This window comes from Gossypium hirsutum, chromosome A11 (genome assembly GCF_007990345.1).
Source record: "Gossypium hirsutum isolate 1008001.06 chromosome A11, Gossypium_hirsutum_v2.1, whole genome shotgun sequence".
NCBI lineage: Eukaryota > Viridiplantae > Streptophyta > Magnoliopsida > Malvales > Malvaceae > Gossypium > Gossypium hirsutum.
In genome coordinates this window covers 18,771,349-18,790,978 of record NC_053434.1, presented here as the reverse complement: position 1 = coordinate 18,790,978, position 19,630 = coordinate 18,771,349, and the positions used below count along the sequence as shown (strand labels likewise).

Below are 19,630 nucleotides of genomic sequence, written 5' to 3'. Positions count from 1 at the left end.
TGTGCCACATGCCAACCGATTGATCGCCTTCCAATCTTTCTCCTGTACATCATCTGGTTTCTCTTCATCAATGGCAATGTCTAGACCCTGCTGAAAAAGGGCATCTAGAACCTCACTTTGCCACATACCAAAATGGCCCGTGCCATCAAAGATTTCCACGGCTAATCTTGCATTTGCAATTGTCGGTCTTGTCCACATGGACGATGTTGAAGCTCCTACACTGACCGTTTTCTCCATAATCTTTCAATATACCTAAGGAAATCTTTTCTGATGTGGAAGATCAGTTTAAACTGCAACCACAGAGTATACTACGATTAACCTTCGGCTCTGATACCACTTGTTGTTCCAATAGGGTCGGAAGCGTGTAAATTATTGTACTAAAAAATCACACAAAGTTCAATTCCCAGGAAAGAGAGGTGGATCACATGGATCTCTTAAATACCAAGTCTTTCCTTAGACAGAATATCCCTTCTATAGTAATTTAATAGCACAATTCAATACTACTATTATACCCTCAAATATTGAAAGAAAAATAGGACAAGAAAGAACACAAGAGTTTTAACGAGGTTCGGTAAATTATACCTACGTCCTTGGGCACTAACACCAGATGATAACTTTACTATCTTCAAAGTATTACAAACAAATAGAATTCCTTAAGAATTCTCAAATGGGAGAAGAGAGAAAACTAAGAGAGAAAAATTGGTTGGGATGGTTGAAATGAGAAATGGTTAGGCCTATTTATAGTTGAGGTTCAGGGACTAACTTGCAAATGGCCTAAAAAATTAGGGACCAAAATTACAATTATCCCATTCAACTTTAAACAACTTGCCTATCACTTTTTTTCTTTCGGTGCCACTTGCACCTCCCATTTTTGACTTTTCAACCCCTTTTTAATTTGACTTATCAACATACAGGTGGGTAAGAATTTCATCCTACTATCTCAAATGTCGATGTACTCCTTATTGTAATCTCGCCAATTCTCGTCGGTCTTCCCTCATAGATCTAACTTGTTCAGTGCTTCCACGTCGTGCGGTGGTGGCAAAAATTTTTGCCTTCACCCAAACTATCGCATCACTTGTTCCAATTCATGCATCTCTACCGTTGTGTACACTATCAATGGCACCTTCGCGTCCTACATACTCCAAATGGCCAAAAATTTCGACGAGATGCATTCTATAATAGTCGAATCGACGTATAACATCCATTCAGATTGTAGTGTGCAATTGTAAATTCTATTATGTCTGAAATTTTAATTTAAAAATCATTGCGTAATTATTATAGGTTTGAAAAGTTAATAACTAACCTCGATTTTTTATGGTTGATCTAACAGCAGCCGGATATCTTCAAGTTGCTCCGGTAGTCCCATGTAACTTGGCTCATGGTTCCACTTATTCAAGTGATATGTTAATTCAAACATATAATAAACAAACAACATTTACTATACTAACTATATATTATTATCAAATGATTTTTACCTGTCACCAATGGGAACGTATATGGGTTGTTCACTCAAGGACGTAGAAATGGTAGTTGCCACCACGCCTATGACTACAACGTAAGTGGACAACCTTCGATTGACATTTTATCCAGTTCTGTTGCCCAACACAACTCCCAGTACACGTTGCTAACACGATGATCCCCAACTCAGTTGTTTGCATTACTGAGTTGTAGTAGTCACCTTATGTGTACCAAAATTTGAGATTTATCGAGCATTAGAATGCCCCTGATTAACCTCAGGATGAATGCTCGGGCGTATTTTTCTTTGACGACCTCGGGCGTGTTAAGAGGAAGATCTTTGAAATTGGTTTCCAATCACTTCATATCTATCTGACCACCTTGAAACTTGTTCGACACCTTCCCCAAAAATGTCTCATAAAGATCATCTTTATCGGGAATGACCGCTAACCCCATGACGATTGGGCCATCCACCGGTAAATCGAGTTGTAAAGCTACGTTCTCAAGTGTGATTTTACACTCGCCACATGGAAGACGAAAAATGTATGTCTCAGGCCTTCATCTTTCCACCAACATGCTAATGAGTGTAGGATCGATTTTGCAGCTCTCGAGTATACGAGACGCGTGCAAGAATCCCGCGTCTTGCTTGACAAAGTTATGTATGAACTCCCCAAAACATGATCATCCGCTTATTTATATTGACAAAATAAATTAATTTAAAATATTTTAAAATAAAAAAAATAAATTTAACTTAATTAAAAATAACAAAATTTAAAATTTCATCTTACCATTACCGCTTGAGCGACGGTGTGCTTGTCGTCGAAACGAATCAGAGAGCTTTCCATTTGTGAAAATTAATCGAAAAGAATAATATACGAAGTAATTAAATAAAACTATAATATTTTTAAACAGATTTATCAAAAAATATAGAACAAAACTTGAGAAAATTGAGAGAGCTGAAAGAGTTGAGAGAACAGAGAGAATTGAATTTGAGTGAAAAGAACAAAAAATGACCTGATATTTATAAGGAAAAAAATTTACAGTTGGCCCTTAAAAAAATTAAACGAAAATTTACTTCTGACTAACAATATAATTTACCTAAATATATTTGAGGCATACTGAATTGAAGGCTCAAGTTAGTTTGCAGTAAGGTGACTTAAATAATCAATTTTGAGCAATTGAGGGAAATGGGTAACCAAAGTGTATACTTGGGTGAATGTAATTTATACGTTCCGATTGAATAAAATTAATTCTTTTACTATACTTGCACTACTAAAAAGAATAAAATCAAATCAAATATTAACGGTTATTTTTTAAAAGGATATCATTTACTATTTAACAAGTTATATTTTAGAAGCTCTTTATGATTTGTAGATGAAATATTTTACTTGGAGTTCAGATACAAATGATAAAAAAATAAATTTGATGTCCTTTTTACATAGTAAATATTAATTTTGTTTTAACTTAGTCCTATTTAATTTTTAGTAGTATTTAAATTAAATCAATCTATTTAATAAAACAAAAGACTAATATGATCCGATTTGGCAGGAAGTTCCATTATATATTTAGAGATAATTAGTAAACATTGATGTAGTTGATTCTCTCATTCTTGATTGATTGTAAGACCAGATTGACAACCAAATTCACCAATGCTTTAGCTAAAAAAGGGCAACAATATTACTAATTTCGATACTGATGATTATGTAGTCTAATATACTGAAATTTGATGCCTTCACTCGTTAACTTTCTCTTTGACGATGCAGGAGTTAACTAACAAATTTCGTATATATCAAAATCCCATTCTTTAACCCTAACCATTAAAATCATGAATGATTTTGGTCAAAGCCTTATAATTGCTGGAATTGCCTAAACATTGAAGCCAGATTTAACAAGTTAACGGCACTTGATATACCATACCTTTGTATTCACAGGAGGAAGTGAAGTTAAATATTAAGATAAAAGTAGTGCATCACCCACAACAACAAATCAAATAGCATTAAAGAAAGCAGTGCACTTTTCACCCAAAAAAAAAAAAAAGAAAGACAGCAGTGCACTGTTATCATTGTTTTTTTTTTTGGTACATGCACTGTTATCATTGTTCAGCCTACCAATTTGTACATTAGCATTTATGGATATCAGTTGGGGAAGTAGTTAAAACTAGGAATAAGGCATATATGAATTCACTTACAACTAGCACACTGTTTAAAAGAAAATTAATCGCTAGTTTTTAGGCAGTAAACTTCACTCAAAAACCCATCAAGTGGACACTGACTCTATCTCATCATCTTTGAGGTCAGAAAAGAAGGGGTCCTTGAGAAGTTCAGAAGCTGAAGGTCTTGCCCTTGGCTGGGCTATGCATTTCTCGATAAATGCCTTCACTTCTGGATCTGGGACTGTGTTCAAGGCTCGGGGTCTCACGCCAGAGGTGACCTTCTTGTATATTTTGGCAACACTGTCACATTCGCTATAAGGTATCTCCATTGTCACCATCTCAAGCAAGCACATTCCAAAGGAGTATATATCCACCATCTCTGTGTAATCTTCCTCGTAAAGCTCCGGTGCCATATATTCCGGTGTCCCTATTATGGAATGTGCACAATGGCTTCTCCCAACTATTGCCGCAAGTCCCAGGTCGCCAATTTTCACCTGGAGATAAAATTAAAACAATTCAAGTTTGCAGTTCTCCTTTCAAAATGTCTCAACAACTTCCCCGTTATATCCAGGAACTTCCACTTCAAAATTTTTAACTTTCTTCTAGGAACACAGATGAAAATATTAATTAGTTTGTTTGCTCTTAATCCCTAAAAGAATTACTTAAAAGTTACTATGGGTAACTGGTAAATGAAGAAGAGAACTCCACAGTTGACATCCTTCTCTGCTATATGTCACTTCCTCAAATGACTAGAGGAAACAATATGGATCCAACATTGCCTGCGTATACATCTTTTCTTGGATCTGTTTTCCCCCACACAACTAAAAATCATTAGGTCACTCAGCAAGCTGCTTAATAATAAAATGGTTATTTAAAATTAGATTGCATGGCCAAAAGGCCTTAGCCTTCAGCTGCTAAAATATTTTTGGTTATAGATTACTTCAGTGCAATTTGGATCCAGTTTTTAAGTCCTGGAAAGTTAGAACAATTTAGTTGCCTAAATAATCATCTATGAAGTTGTAGTTACAAGGAAATAACATGACAGCGGAGGTAATGTCTCATAAAAGTTGGAAGCCAGTTTTACACATCAAAAGGGAATAAGTCCACTTACTTGGCCAATGTTCCCATTGATGAAGATGTTGCTGCAATTTAGATCTCTGTGAATAATGCAAGGGTCATGTGTATGGAGATGTTCCAATCCTTCAAGTACCTGCTTTGACCACTTCTTCAAGGCCTTAATGGACACGTGGCGATGCTTTTTCCTGTAAGATCTCAAGTTTCCCGATGTGCAGACCTCAGTGATAAAATTTAATGTGTTATGTTCTCGATCCCTCCAGACACTGTAGCAAACAATGATATACTTGTTTTTCAACGTTCTCAGCAACTGTACCTCGGATTGAAGCCTATTGATAAGCACAGGGTCTTCACTGAAGTTAGTCAATTTCACTTGATTCCAGGCCACCTCTATACCTTCCTCCTGATCAAATGCCCTGTAAACCTTCTTTACTGCACCCGCACCAAGCAAATCATTATAGCGCCCAAAGCGACCAGTGGGATCAACCTCAACAAATGATTCTCCCTCTCGGTCAGACATATTTGTGCTAGCAGCCGGCATCTTCAAAGATTAGAAACAAGAGATAACATTTACAGATTATACTTGCAAAAATTATTATCCAAACAAAGAATTTTCCAAAAATAGTTCAATCTCGGCAAAACAAAACATGAGAAAAACCCTGATCAAATTGAAACAAAATCCAACATTAGCAGTAAATTAAAAGGGGGGAAAAACATGCCAATTAGCAACGACAAAGTAATTCAGAGAAGTACAGAACTGGAACAATAATTCAGTGTCAGAGACATGTTTGAGGTTAAGGCATTGATCATACCAAAGTATTCAAGCGGTGAATTTTGTTCTTTGATTCAGAACTGAGATTGCATTATCAAACGTACAGTATGATTAGGAAAAAGTAATCTTCTATTGAAATATGAGTAAAAAAAACATGCAATTAAATTTTCTTTATGACAAAATCAATATGATTGGAGAAACGGAAATGAGAAATGACTAGAGCTTGAACAAAAAGAAACAATGAAAAAGCATTAGTACCATTGAACTACTTCAATTCAATATCCAGAATTTTGCACCAATTAAAAAATTTCTGCAGAATAACAGCCTAATTTATTCCTAAACTCATAGGGCGTTCTAGAAGCATGCGAAGTATAATTAATAAAAATAAGAATAAAATTGAAATAATTGATTACAAGTGCATATTAAAACAAAAAAAGGAAGGAAAAATAAAAAGATATAATGCTGTGTCAAATGTAGAAAGAAAGATCAACAAAAGAGACGCAAATTAAGCAATCAAAGTTGGAAACGGAATTCGAAAAAAAAAAAAAGAATGACGCCAGGTTATAAGCAAGAAACGTGAGGAAGTAAACAAAAAAAGAAAGAAAAGAGTTACAAAGAATTCAAAGGTTAGAATAGTTCCAATTCGTGGATAGGATTTAATCAGTCCAAATTTGATCCAGGCCACGGAAGCATCTTTAATCATCTCCAATACGTATTTCTTTTTTCCCGATTGATCAAACGTAAATACTAAGAAAATACAAGGAATTTGAGATGCACGCATAAAGTTAAAAGACAAAAAAATGGGAGGGGGAGCAGAGAAAGTGAGAGAAAATTACCTTGGACGAAGAGAGGAAAAAAATTTAAACAAGGTGAAAGCAAAAGTTGTTTTGGGTAAGGAGTGAGGTGAGAGAGAGGAGTTTCGTTTGCTTTGCTTTCCTTTGAGGTGGGAGTTGAGGAGGGTGCAGGGTGAGGCAGGTATTTATAGTTGCCGCGTTTTGCATAAGCAGTATGTTTAAAAAATGGAGGGTGAAACGATGGCGTCCGGGGTGGTGGAAACTGAAAGGCGAATAAGTAAAAAGAAAGACGTGGAGGTTGTTAAGGTTGGGCGCGCGTCGGGTAAAATCCCGAAGGGAAAGGAAGGTCAAGGGAGGGATGCTGTTCGAATCTTTTTCTGTTATGCCATTTACGGAGAACCAGAAACCTTCCCTCCTTACTCACTAGTCTACAGTCAACACTCATTTTCGCCGCTTTTTTTATTCTCATTTACAATTACAGGCACATACAAAAAAATATTTTCTTTGTTTGATATTTTATCTCAAAACTAATATTTAATGAAAGAATCCAAGGGACTATATGTTTTTGAAAGAGTCCAACCCACTACTTTATTTATACAATAATAATAATAATTTAGAAGAATAATCATGGATTTGAACTTAGGGTAATTTCTAGCAATACAATCTTACAAATATAAATATATATTTACTTTTTACGTCGCAACCAAAATTCTATTTATCATTTACATAGTTATATATAAAAAACATTAAGATTTATCATAATTTAATAATAATATAAAAACATTAAGTATTATGTGAGTTGAATTAATTGTTTTTATTTTAAAAAAATGGTGACATAAATCAATTAAGTGGCTTATTTTGAATCGAATTAAAGAAATTATGAGATTAATTTGTTTTGAACGAAAATTTTCTCACCCCAATGATAAAGATGAATCAGTTAGACCAATTAACTTAACCATTCATATAATTTTCCAACCCAAAAAAGGGGAAAAAGAAGCCCCACTTTTTTGCTAACTATTGCCTTCAAAAAGCAAGATAAAATAAAATAAAATGAAGGTGATAGTGATACATAGTACAAACCAAAGTCAAATTACACAAGAAAAGAAGCTTCTGAATAGCAATATAGCCATTGCTTTCCGTGGTTGGGGAAATTAATACTGTGAGAAGATAAAAGTGAAATAAAGTGGAGAAAAAGGAAAGTCACAATTTTGTTCACAAAAAAGAGAAGAGACAGAGAGTTGTAGAGCTGAAGTGGGTGTCTACTGTGGAAAGCTGGCTTCTCTCGTGAAGAAAAAGGAAAGAGAGAAAAATTATAAATTCATGAAATAGCCGTGGGCGAATCACCGTCAGATAACACTTTATAAATCTCAACAACGTCATGGAAAAGCGGTGCAACTGCTAGGATTAAATTTGGTCAACTTGGTAGTTTATGCATACATCCCAATCAGAACCTGGCTACGATTGTGGGATCTTTGAGGAGTTCCATCAAGGTATAGATGACAGGTTCATCTCCTTTGCCTTTTGCCTTTTTGCTTCCTACGTTTGGAACACCCAAAATAGCACCCTAAACCACTGAATTTTGAGAATAAAATTGTTGATTCGCTTTTGATGGTGGTAACAATTTACAGGCAGGCTGGTATTTCACGGGGAAACAATGAGACTCCACAGTCCTCACCTTAGGCGTGAGCAATTAAATGGAAATATCAAAGAAGTTAGAAGTAAGCCTACAAAAGTATCAGATAAACTATATATGGAGGCATTGCCTCATCTTCTGGGTGTGATTTTATGAAACATGATACATTGGATTTCGTACTCGACCTTATGGCTTAATGATTTTCCTACGACTGTATCTTGTATTCTTCCAATCCTCCCACTTCCTAAAGCATATCTACCAGATAAATGCCTGCATTTCACAATACTATTACATTTGAATTGATAATTTTCAATGAACTTAAAAAAAAAAGAGTGAAATAATTTAAATATTTGATAATGAAATTTTGACATTGTTATACTCCAACCCCAATAATGATACGTGATAGAACTAAGGATGATTTGCCCAGACAAGTACCCATAGGTGGCCTTCTGTTCCACACCTTTCATGGTGGCTCTCTATCTGATCATTCATGATTTGATACTTGCGAACCTATTCAAGCCAACTGAGAGGCCACTTGTTCTAAAATTGAAGGACGTTAAATCTCAAAAAAGGTGAAAGTGTTTCAAAGAAGTCCCAATTTTGTAATGAATTAAACTTAACCTATGATCTAATTCTCATAAAAGCATTGTTGTTTTGGGCAAGTAGATACCAAAAAGTGATTTTTAAATAAAATAATCAAGAGATATAATAAATTTATAATGTTATAAATAAAAAGGTTATGATCAAATAGTCTTAAATCAAATCAATCTTAGAGCTAAACCTAAACTTTTTTTTTCTTTTCCTATTGTTTGCAAATATTCACAAATATTATAATAAATTTAAATTTTCAATTAATATATCAAAAAGAAAAACAAAGAAAAACAATAGAAAATAAATATAATATGTAAATAGTATTATATACAAATGAATAAATACACATGTAAAAAATAAAATTAGGAGAAAATTTTTTCTTGTAAACGGTATAATATATAAACGGTAATAGCTTTTTTAAATATTTATTAATAGGGTAACACCCTATATCAATATAAAATAAAGTTAATTTAGTTTTAAATTTCTTTTTTAACTTTTCAACTACATGAGAAAGTAAATTTCCCATATTTTATTATGGAAATCACATTTTCATGTTGATGGAAAATAACTCTCAAGGAAAAGTTAGATTTTAAGGAAAGTAAATAAAATTTGACATACTAAACATTGAAATTACTATCCAACTAGTTAAATCTTTAAGAAAGTGATCACTCTCAATCATACCAAATACTACCTTAGTATAAACTGCCTAAATAGTCACTATAGTTTTTTAGCGAGTTCCTATTTTGGTCATCGAAAAGGTTTTTTTTTTTGTTATTTTCGCCACTCTCGTTAGTTGAATTTCTAATTCTAGTCACTCTGTCATTAAAATGTATTTGGTCACTAAACGGAATGCCAATGTGACTTTTTTTTTATTGGTATAATAATAAATTCAGTCCCTAATATTCTACATATTTTATCAAATTGATTCTATTTCTAAAAAATTCAATATATTTTGTTCTCAATGTGTATATATTATCAACTCGGTTATTATTCTAAATATTAAAAAAATAAAATTATAAAGATAAAATAACTCAACCATTTTTATGAAATAAAATTAAATTATGAAAACTATAAATTATAAAATTATAAAACTAAAAAAGAAAGAAAGGTAGGAGTGGTGTAAAAAAAAGGGGTGCGGCTTGACATGTTGACGACATCCTTTTTAATTTAAAATGTTTTTTATTGTTGTTTAACAAGTTAGCGTCATCACTTTTTTCAATTCATTTTCATAAATAAAATTTTTCCTACCTGAAATTCGTAAATAACACATTTTTTCGTATTATTTAAATAAAAAACCCCTCATTTTCTCCTCCTTAGCCGGACTTCGACATTTGCTTCTGGTTGGAAAAAAAAAAGACATTTGTTTTTTATTTACTTTTAAGCACTTCAAAATCCTAAACTGGGTTTTCCAGAAAATAAGGAAAAGTGTCCATTTTCTTTCTTGGTTTTTCCTCATATTTCACTATTGGTGCTAACAAACATTAGGCTTTAATTTTTATTTTAGGTTGCGGAATAGGTTTTATATATTTTCTTGTTAAAAAGATGTGAGTTTTTAGCAAAATAAATAAATAAATTGAAAATGAAAATGAAAATTGTAGTGTGAAATAAGACAATAAACTAATTAACTAGAGAATAGGTGAGGCATATGTCACCGTTTACGTATATAAGCTCATGACAAATATACGCAAAATGTCTTATAGAGGTCAATTGATTAAATATGGTTCATTTAACCGACTTGAACTGGCTCGATTCGTGAAATATAAGAAAAAAACTCACTTACTAATAGTCTCAGTGATCCAATGAAATACTCTAGTAAAACTAGAGTTACCAATATAAGTATTAGAAATCCTAAAAGATAAAATTTATAGAGATTAATTACCTTAGAACTATATTGTAAATAGGTATTAATCTCAATGGTTGATGTAATTCTATTTGTACCTTTAGATCAGGAAAGCTCAACTATTTATGATCACTCAATTGTATTTATAACACTTAATGTGTTGTTATTCTCTTTTGACTTTTCTATTTAATATAAGTTTTTTCTTTTTTTTTTCAAAATTTTACTTAAACGAATTTAAATATAAAAAATAGCCTAAAACCACGAATTTTATCGTACTAAAATTGTAGCCATATGACACAAACATAATCAATAGGATGATTTGTTATTGGGAGAAAAAAGAAGGTAAAGTTGGAAAAAACACCAAAGCTGAAACAACGATCCATTGTCTTTTATTCTGCTATTTAGTGAAAAGACCAATCTCATATTAATTAATTCATGACGAGTACACCAGATTTTTGCCCCTTTCTTTGTAATCCTCACCCCTTTTTACCTTGTAAATTTTAAAATTACTTAATTACCCATCACCACCAAACTAAACTCGCAATTTTCTAATTATGCCTTTACTAGGTACTTTCACTACTTCCATATCCATTACTACTTTTTAGTGTGAAATTTGGAAAAGAAAATTCAATTTTTTTGGAAAATTTTCAATAAATGTAAAAATATAGGATATGCTACCATTAAACTATAAATTCATATTACAAATTAGTAAAATTAAATTATTACATCACAACATAATACAAAGATATTCGAATAAGTAAAATTAAATAACTACAACATAAATGGATTAAAAACTATAAAAATTCAAACAAAGTTAATTAACTCGGACTAAAACCCACTCATAACATAAGCACATGGTAAAACTTTGAAACCCACATATATTACGAATGATAGATTTTAAACTTTAATATTCAAGACCTCCGTTTTTTCCAATAAACTAAAGCCTCATCAGTAAAATAAAATTTAATTTGAATTATAATGTTAGATATTATTGAATTAGGTTTGATTTTAGGTCAATTATTATTTAAATATATTCAATTCGGTTTAATTTCTAGCACATAAGTTCAAAAAACCGTAATTAGAATCAATTTGATTATTTTTTTGTTAATTTATAATTAATTATAATATTTTATAATATAAAAAACAAATGCTTTATATTTAAATTAGAGAAAAAAAGCTTTAAAATAATATATTAAAATATTTTAAAATTGATGGATCCAACCAATCCAAAACGATAAAATTGGGTTTGGTGCCAAATTGATTTTGGAAAAAGCAAAATAAAGTGAGGTAAAATCATTTTTTTTCAAAACCAAAGAGAACCAGGATCACATCCCTGTTTTCTTTTTCCAGAAAAATCCAGGTCCTCGAAGATGATTCTGAAAAGCATCACTATGTTCCGTTGGGGACTTAAGGCTATCAAAATCTGTTCAAAACACTCCATCCCAAATATATTAATAAAATATGCTTAAATTACAAATTAATATCTAAATTATACTATTTTTTTTTAAAATTGGTATATCAACTTTTTTTATTATTATTATCACAAGTTATATCTAAAATTATTTATCGTTATCTAAAATGAAACCTAAATTATATTCTGTTACCTAAATTATCTTAGCCATTAAATAAAATCTCTTAAGCTATCATTTTTTTGACATGCGGCAATTTTAATTAAAAAATTCAAAAAAAGTTAAATATTATGTCCTTTAGCTTCTTCTTTTTTAAAAAATTTATATTCGTTTTTTTCTTATAAATATTTGTAATATTTTTCTTATAAATAACTTTCTCCGTTCTTCTCTAATAGTTAATGTTGAGTGAACCTCTATAATAATATTAAAAAATTTAGATAAATCATGAAATTTATATACGAAGAAGTTGAGTAAAATAATAATAAGAGGATTGCAAAGAAAATGACTTTTTTATATAAATAATATAAAAAATCATTTAATTATGAAAATAAATTGGGAAATAAATTATTAACGAAAATAGATTGTTTTCAACCGTTCTGCCACTATGTCTATTTTATCTAAATTAGACATTTTTTTATTTTCAATTTATCTAAATTCAAATATGCTAGGTAATAAATTGAAAAATAAACTCTTCTCATTATTTATTTATTTTTAAATTCAAATATGCTAGGGAATAAATTGAATGTTTAAAGTTAGATAAATTTGAAGAAATTTTTTTGGGATATATTTGGATAATTTTAAATAAGAATTTTATATATTTTTTTAATTTAATTTATTTTAGAAAAATAAAAAAATAAAAAGGATTTATTTTTATTATTCATATATTTTTAAGGGATATTTTTAACTTTAAAAAGAGACAAACCTAACATACAAATAGATCAAAGGTTGAAAACCATTTAATTTGGTTCGACCACATTCCTTTTTCGGCCAATCTAAAAAGGATAATTGCTTAATCAAGTCCTTAAACGTTTTATATAACAACACTTCAATCCGATAACATTAATGTGTTAAGTAATGATTAAAGCATGATTGAGGGAAAAGCAAGTTGATGCCGCCTAATATAGTAGCAACACAGTTGGATACGGTTGAAAATAGTTCATTTTCGTAAATAATTTTTCTCCTAAATCATTTTCGTTATTAATTAATTTTTTTGAATTAGTTATCGAACTGTTAAAGAAAAAGTGCATCATATAAGAAGAAAGAATCGTGAAAATAGAGAATGAAAAATTGAGAAGTTTAAATTTAATTAAATTATATAATTTAATTAAATTCTATTTTTTTATTTTAAATTTAATTTAAAAGTGTAACGTGTTTGATTAAAAGATTTTTTTTCCTAAATGCTAGGATAATTTAACTAAAAAATATAATTCAAATATCAGTATGGGTAAGAAAATATATTTGTAATTTAAACCAGAGAAGGATGCATCGCTCCTGATCTACCTCACGGGCTCCTCTCCTATCAAATATACTAGCCTGCCATTCCCATATCCATTACTAGTTAACTGCTGCTTTAGCTATGCAGACATTGGTTCAAGTACCATTTAGGGATATCTCATTCCCTTCCTCTATATGCTCTTCTAAGTTCTAAACACAATGCCAATTCTGCATCACCGTCAGAAGATAGTGGTGGTTCCTTGCAGAGCATCAGAAACCTAAAACCATGATCTCGTTACATCCAGACCTTCAATCACTTTTGACATTAACACTATTTATAGTAGTCAATAGCTGTCCTCCCAGCTATGTAAAACATTGGGTCCGAATTCACTACCTCTCTGAACAGTTGTGCTTAGCCCAGAAAGTGCCTCATTCATCTCTTCATACAAAAGGGTCAAGTGATACATCAATCTTTTGAGATTCTCAAATAGACTTATGTCGCATTAGATGCTATTCTAATCTTACAGAACAAAATCATGCAGAGCATATAGGTACTTTCATCTTTATACCCTTTGCCATGGGCAGTAACGGAGCCATCCTATCCCATTTCCTAATATATATCCCAACAATCAGAGAGCTTTATGGATTATAATCATCCAAGTCAATGCCAGATAATAAGATTTTATGTAACAAAATGGAGCACATTTCATATTTGAATGTCTTATATTTTCATTAAAAGAAAAAGAAAAAAACCAAAACTAAGATGATAAAAAACCCTGAAATGGTAGTACATACATCTACCGTTTAAACACAAATGGGTACAAACAAGTCAGTAGCATCAAACTATAATACCATTGGTACTTTAAGACAACTATTACCATGGAGGATTAGAACCCTCCCTTACAGAAGGTGATCTGGAATTCATGCTGCCATCCCTTCCAAACCTTGAAACACTTCTTACGCTTTTAGGAGTAGACACCCCAGGGCTTGCACCTCGATAACTGGCACGAAGAGTTTCATCCACTGATGAAGAGGACTTTGCAATTGCACTTCTTACAAATTTCTGGGCAGCAGGGGAAAGCGTACGTACACTTGGACTAGCACTACCCCCTCTATAAGGTGAGGGCAACGGTGGCTTCTTAAACATCTTTGACCTCTCTCTCAATCTCCGAGCTGCATCCCTTGATAAGGAGTGTGCCTTCACATCTCTGGCAGGAGGACAAGGAATCTTAAAATGAGGCCCATCACCGCTACCACCAATATCAATTGGTGTATCCTCAGCTTCCAACCTCAAAGGTGTCCCTTCGATTTCACCCCACGTAATAAAGGGGGATTCATCGACACCTGGTGCAGGTGATGGTGTTCTTACAAAACTATAACCATTCTCGGCTTTCTTCCCAGATTCGACATAAAACTGATTTGGGGTCTTCCTCAAATCCTCCAAATCATACTTTTTGCCCTTATCCTGATCCCTACCTGACATAGGCATTGGAGTCGCACCGGCAACAGGAGTATATAACACCTCCACGGATCCATCATCTCTTGGCCTAGAATCCATCACTTTACCATGAAATCGTGTGTTACCACGATTTATCTCCTTTGTCAAACCCTTCAATCTTATTGCTCGTTCCTCCTCAGTCAACGGGGCCTCACCCCGATCAGCAGGATGATACATCAGTAAATTCTTGGCCGTATATTTCCACCCTTCCAATGTGCTCGTTGGCTGATCAGACGTTCCATATCCATCAGTGATCCTATCCCTATTCACATCCTCGATTAATTCAACATCCCCCTCCGTATTTTCGCTCTGGGTTAAATACCCATACTTCTCTTTCTTCTTCCTGTTAACCTTCTCTAAAATCTTAGAAAAACTATCGTTATCCTCGCTCGTATACCTCCTAAAAAACTCATCTAAGGACAAATTCGTATCAACCTCTTCCTCGCTTTCCCTACAATCACCCTCACCGGATAATCCCCTACCTAAAACACTTGGGGTTTGGGGGGTTTTGCCATCAATTCCATCAAAAGGAGTAAAATTCCTCGTAAAAGTAGAACCAGGGGTTTGCGTTAGGCCTCTACCCTCGGAATTTGCATTATTTACCTTTTTGCCGCGGCGCTCGATGATCTTCAATTGGGCATCACGGATTTGAATCGGATCGCCGGTCTTGACGGCTTCTAGCCAATCAAGTCGGTCTCGGAGCTTGGAAATATCGGGGAAGAAATCGCGTTCGACGATCTTCTCGATGGCGGCGACGTAGGAATCTTCGTCGAGGACGCGGGAGCGTTTCTTGGTAGGACCACTTGGGGTGATTGAGGAAGAAGAGGTAGGAAATCGAAGAGCGTTGTCAGAATATGGAGACGGAGACGGTGACGAAACGTGACGGGGAGAGTGGCCTGGAGATCGAAGCATCGTGTCTCAGAAATAGGGTTTTCAGAGAAATTGAAATTTGGTTTTAGGGATTCCATTGTTTTATCTCTTATCTTTTATTTATACAGCAGAATGCGTCGCTGGCTTCCTTCTGTAAAATATAATTTCATTTTTAAATACGTTTCGGTTTTTAAATTTTAATTTAATTAATTTTTATAATATTATACAAATTACAAATAATTAAAATATTATTTCAGATAAAATGAATACATGGGGGTATCAAAATTTATGTAAAATAAACTATTAATATGCAAAAATATATTATAATATTTACACATAAAATTTATTAGGGGTTACAAATATTACATTGTGTAAAATTTGTCGCATAAATATTTTACGAAAAAATACAATGAATGAGGAAATAACATGAAAATACGGTACAATAAGAAATATCTATATTATATATAATCTCTTTCATTGAATTCGTATTGTCTAGTAATCGAGTCTTAATTTAATTATAAATTTATTAAAATTTTATTTATTTTATAAAAAAATAATATTACTTTAAGTTGTTTATAACTATAATAAATCTAAAATAATATATGAATGTGTTAAATTTTATCATTTAATTTTAATACCATAATATAATAAACATAGAATAATAATAAAACCGTTATTCACATGCAAGAAAGCGTCACAATTTATTTTTAATGGGTATAAATGTTTTTAAAGTGTGATAAAAGGAGGATATTATGTTGATGTTTAATGAGAACTAGTTCTAGTTGTTTTAATTAATATCACTTCAACTTGTTTTCCAGTGATTCTAAAGTATTTTAATGCTTTTAACTTGTTTACATTGAAATGAATGGTTTGTATAATATGATAAATGTATGATGCTTGAGTTGTTATTAAAAGAAAAATTTGTTCTAGTTGTTTTGACAACGAATATAGTACTCTTCATTTGGACACGATAACCGAGTTAGATGTGGGTACAATAATTATAAATGTTTATTAAAAATGTAATTAAATGTTAATTTAATTATTCTCAATTTTTATTGAACATAATCAAATGTTAATAATCATAACCATAATGTTAGAAGTTTTAAGAACAAGAATAATAGAAAAAGAACACAGTAAGTAAAAAAGAGATGAACACTTAAATTCTTTGAAGTTTTAGCAACAATAATAAATAAACAATGAATTCATGAGAGGCTGACATTGAATTAGATTTAGGGTTTATTTTTTTATTTAATTAAAGAATATGTAAAAGTATAATAAAAGTTATATTTAGAATTTAGAAGCAATAAGTTTTGTTTTGGGTTTTAAATGGGTCTATATATTGAACTTATATGTTCAAACAATATTGGGTTTTTTCTTTTTAAAATTTCCAAATGTTCTTTTTTTTACTTTTAGGTGATCAATGGAATAAACTTAAATTGAATTATGGTTTAATGATATCATCTAATCGAAATTGAACTGAATCAAATGGAATTGTCAGCTCAACTCGATTTCTTGATTTGGTCAGCTTTATTATTGATGGTCACTAAACTAACTAGAATTATAACAAAGGCAAATGCACCTATCAAACAATAGTATAGCTATGGTGAGTAAGGAATATTGTATCCACGATGACTAAAAGTACTAGTAATTACTATTTTTCTATTATCTAGCTAATAAATTGGGATGATTGTTTTAATCTAAATTTACTAATCTAAATTAACGAAAAACGCAACAGAGAATTAATTAGGAAAATATTTGAAGATAACCAAAGAGAAAGATAATACCCAGGAAAGAATCCACCTGGACTTCACTTATTATTCCGAATCTGAATTAAATAATTTATTCACTTGTGTCTTGATCCGTAGAAATCTCTAAATTATGTTAATATCTCTTTCGAGAGTAAGAACAACTGACTCTAGGTTGATTAATTGAAATCTCTTTCTAATTAAAATCCTTATTGTTGCATTAACTCAATCTATGGATTCCCCTATTAGATTTGACTCTAATTCGGTAGATTTATGTCGTCCTAAATTCTTGTATTGCATGTAACTCTACTCAATTATGATAGATCTACTCTTAAACATGGACTTCTGCTCTACTGAAATAAAAACATTAAACATGAATTAATATCCTTAAAATATTAAAGCACAAAATAAGCATACATAATTGAGAATAAGAATCAAGTATTTATCATGTAATTCAGAAATTAAATAATAAGATTCGTCATAAGCTTCATCTTCCCTAGGTATCTAGGGAATTTAGTTCATAATATGAAGTGAAAACATCTCAAAATCAAAAAAACTACAAGACTTAAAGAAATTCACTAAAACTTCAAAAGAAGTTAAAAGGAGATCTTCAATCTTGAAGGAAATCTATTTCTGAGTTGGCTTCGATGGTGTTCTTCGAGTAATTTCTTCAATCTTCTCTGAGTGTCCCCTTTAGATCTTCTTCTAATTGATATTTATAGACTTTAGAATACTTAGAAAGCCTAAAAATTGGGTTTTGCTGCGTGTTTGGAAAACAGGGAACGATATCGACACGGGCTGGCACATGGGCGTGTGGCCAGCCCGAGTGGAAATGCCTAGGCCGTGTAGATACTGAAAACAACTCTTTTTGCCCGATTTTGGCTTATTTTTCGCTCCTTCCGCTCCCCTATGCTCACCTATAAAAACATGAATTTAAAGGATTAGAAGCATCAAATTCACGAATTTACATAATAAATCATCCAAAAACGCATCAAGAATGTGATTAAAAATATGTTACTTTTATGGCTTATCAAATATCCCCATAGTTAAGCATTTGCTTGTCCTCAAGCAAAATCCTCAACTCATAATTAAAAATTAATCTTTCTCAACTTATAATTCTCATCAATAATGTTTCGTCATAATTTACAAATAATCATACATTGATAATTTAACTAAAAGAGTACTAAAGATTCAAACAATCCAAGTCGAATATTTTTAAAGCATGAAAACATGGTTATTTCCCCTCATCTAAGTAATTACCTTTAATTCAAAATTGACAAGAATCAACATCATCCCTAAAAATTCACTCAAATCACTCAAAGTGTTTAAGGTCCAAAAATAAGCACTCAATAGTTAAACATGAAAAGTCATTACCATAGACTTGCATGAAAATCAAATCTCCACCACTATTAAATGAGATGATATACAAATCAAAAGGTCTTTAAGAGATTGTAATGGGGCTTAGGTTAAAGGTTGTGGAGAAAGGCTGAAAAAGTTGGTTAAAATAGAGATTAAATTGATAAATTACCAAACTAGAAAAATAAATAAATGCTGAATTAAAAACAATTACATCAATCGAAACCTATTCAAGAATAACACGAGCTTCTTTTCAAAATATGAATTTAACTGTTCAAGCTCAATTAACATAGAACTAAATAATAATCAGTGTATATGTATTTTTTTATTTTTTATTTTTGAGAATAAGAAGAAATAATTCAGCAACTTAAATAAAAGGTTTAATCAGGCAATTAACCAAATCAAATATCGATAAAAAATAGAGTCAATAAAACAGGAAAAATTCTCAATGAACAAAAAAAATGAGTTATGGGTTAAAATTAATGGGTGAATCAAGAAACAGTGTGTTAGGCTCAAAGGGGTTCATTAAGGGTTAATTATGTAGGTAGACTTTTTATGAGATAAGTGGGTTAAAACCTAAGTATCTTTATCATCTCAGTATATCAAATCAAAGGTGCGGTCTCGACATGCATAATCGAAGCAAGTTCTAGAATAACAAATCAATATTGACACACTCATAACCAATAATAAAAATGAGCAAGAAAAATGTATGCTCTAAAGGCTCAAAATCTCACAAAAAATTATGGTTTTTTATGTCAGTCTTGCAAATCTAAAACTTCAAGATAATACCTCAAATCATAGAAACAACCTAAAATTTTGAATTCTGAAAATAAACTTATCATGCTTGATTTTTTCATTTCTTAAAGTTTAAATCAACCAATACACAATTATCAGCAAATTAATCTAAAACATATCAATAAAAATCACAAATTAATAAAAATTCATTCTAATAATAGTATGAGAAAATTACTTAAACATAAGACATAATTTAGGGATTTTCTATTAAT

General features: G+C 31.5%; 2 protein-coding genes across 3 annotated transcripts; both read right to left on the bottom strand.

Moving 5' to 3' along the window:
- Positions 1-3,424: 3,424 nt before the first annotated feature.
- On the bottom strand, positions 3,425-6,657 carry LOC107922690 (probable serine/threonine-protein kinase WNK11). 2 transcript variants are annotated; one of them, XM_016852819.2, is made up of 4 exons: positions 6,290-6,657; positions 5,494-5,533; positions 4,719-5,222; positions 3,425-4,101 (listed from the first exon to the last, which is right to left on the bottom strand). In XM_016852819.2, the coding sequence occupies exons 3-4, from the start codon at positions 5,220-5,222 to the stop codon at positions 3,712-3,714; spliced, it is 894 nt and encodes a 297-aa protein (XP_016708308.1). In that variant the 5' UTR covers positions 5,494-5,533; positions 6,290-6,657; the 3' UTR covers positions 3,425-3,711. The 2 variants fall into 2 exon arrangements, with proteins under 2 accessions (XP_016708308.1, XP_016708306.1); XM_016852817.2 differs by lacking the exons at positions 5,494-5,533; positions 6,290-6,657 and adding an exon at positions 5,712-5,942.
- Positions 6,658-13,863: 7,206 nt separating this feature from the next.
- Positions 13,864-15,665, bottom strand: LOC107924533 (splicing factor ESS-2 homolog). Its single transcript, XM_041081293.1, has one exon. The coding sequence runs from the start codon at positions 15,562-15,564 to the stop codon at positions 14,029-14,031; it is 1,536 nt and encodes a 511-aa protein (XP_040937227.1). The 5' UTR covers positions 15,565-15,665; the 3' UTR covers positions 13,864-14,028.
- Positions 15,666-19,630: the final 3,965 nt, after the last annotated feature.

Excerpts from the sequence above, each read along its gene's own strand:
- LOC107922690 (XM_016852817.2), bottom strand. Across the intron at positions 4,102-4,718 it reads TCAATGGGAACATTGGCCAA|GTGAAAATTGGCGACCTGGG; the intron begins GTAAGTGGACTT and ends TTTTATCTCCAG.
- LOC107924533 (XM_041081293.1), bottom strand. The coding sequence starts at position 15,564 with ATGCTTCGATCTCCAGGCCACTCTCCCCGTCACGTTTCGTCACCGTCT.